This window comes from Sinocyclocheilus anshuiensis, unplaced genomic scaffold, assembly GCF_001515605.1.
Source record: "Sinocyclocheilus anshuiensis isolate Anshui unplaced genomic scaffold, SAMN03320099.WGS_v1.1 scaffold906, whole genome shotgun sequence".
NCBI classification, from domain to species: Eukaryota; Metazoa; Chordata; class Actinopteri; order Cypriniformes; family Cyprinidae; genus Sinocyclocheilus; species Sinocyclocheilus anshuiensis.
In genome coordinates this window covers 591,283-591,813 of record NW_015540937.1, presented here as the reverse complement: position 1 = coordinate 591,813, position 531 = coordinate 591,283, and the positions used below count along the sequence as shown (strand labels likewise).

The 531-nt window shown below is 47.1% G+C and overlaps 1 protein-coding gene across 1 annotated transcript in view; it reads right to left on the bottom strand.

Annotated features, from left to right (window-relative positions):
- Nucleotides 1–531, bottom strand: part of LOC107689597 (diacylglycerol kinase delta-like) — a 29,585-nt gene that overhangs the window by 5,945 nt on the left and 23,109 nt on the right. The window contains exons 22-23 of the mRNA XM_016487643.1: nt 406–517; nt 219–311 (exon numbers count right to left, since the gene is read on the bottom strand). Coding sequence (XP_016343129.1) covers nt 219–311; nt 406–517 — 205 coding nt within the window. The remainder of the gene's footprint in view (nt 1–218; nt 312–405; nt 518–531) is intronic.

Here is a 531-nt window from a genome sequence, read left to right as displayed (position 1 = left end):
CACCATCAACACTTTGTTTGTTATAATGAGAGGATACGTCTGTGATACATTACTCAACGCTGCAGAAACACGTATGTTAGAACCTTTGGGTCAGTCGCACTGGTGCTCCTAAATATGATTTCATAGTCGAATGCAGTAGTTTTCAGTCGCAAATGCGACTGAAATGGTCGCACTGTAGAGCCCTGTTACTGTATATCATCTCTGTGAGATTCACTCACCAGGCTCATCTTTCCCGCGAGCAGCAGCTGGGTCTCACTGTGCAGAGCTTTGACATTACTGACCATCTCCATCACCACATTACAGGTCAAACCCTACAAACACACACGCGACACGTCAAAGATGTCATGAACCAAACCAGAGCAGCTCAGCACCAGTTATGATGTCGTAATCCACACACTGACTCACCCCGCTGCTTTTGGAGTTTGCGTACACGAGATCCATGGCCTTAGAGCTAGCGTTGACTGCATGAGCCAATTCCTGCTCGATGGTGTGATGAGACTGTGCTGCTTCCCTGATACTAAACACACATTC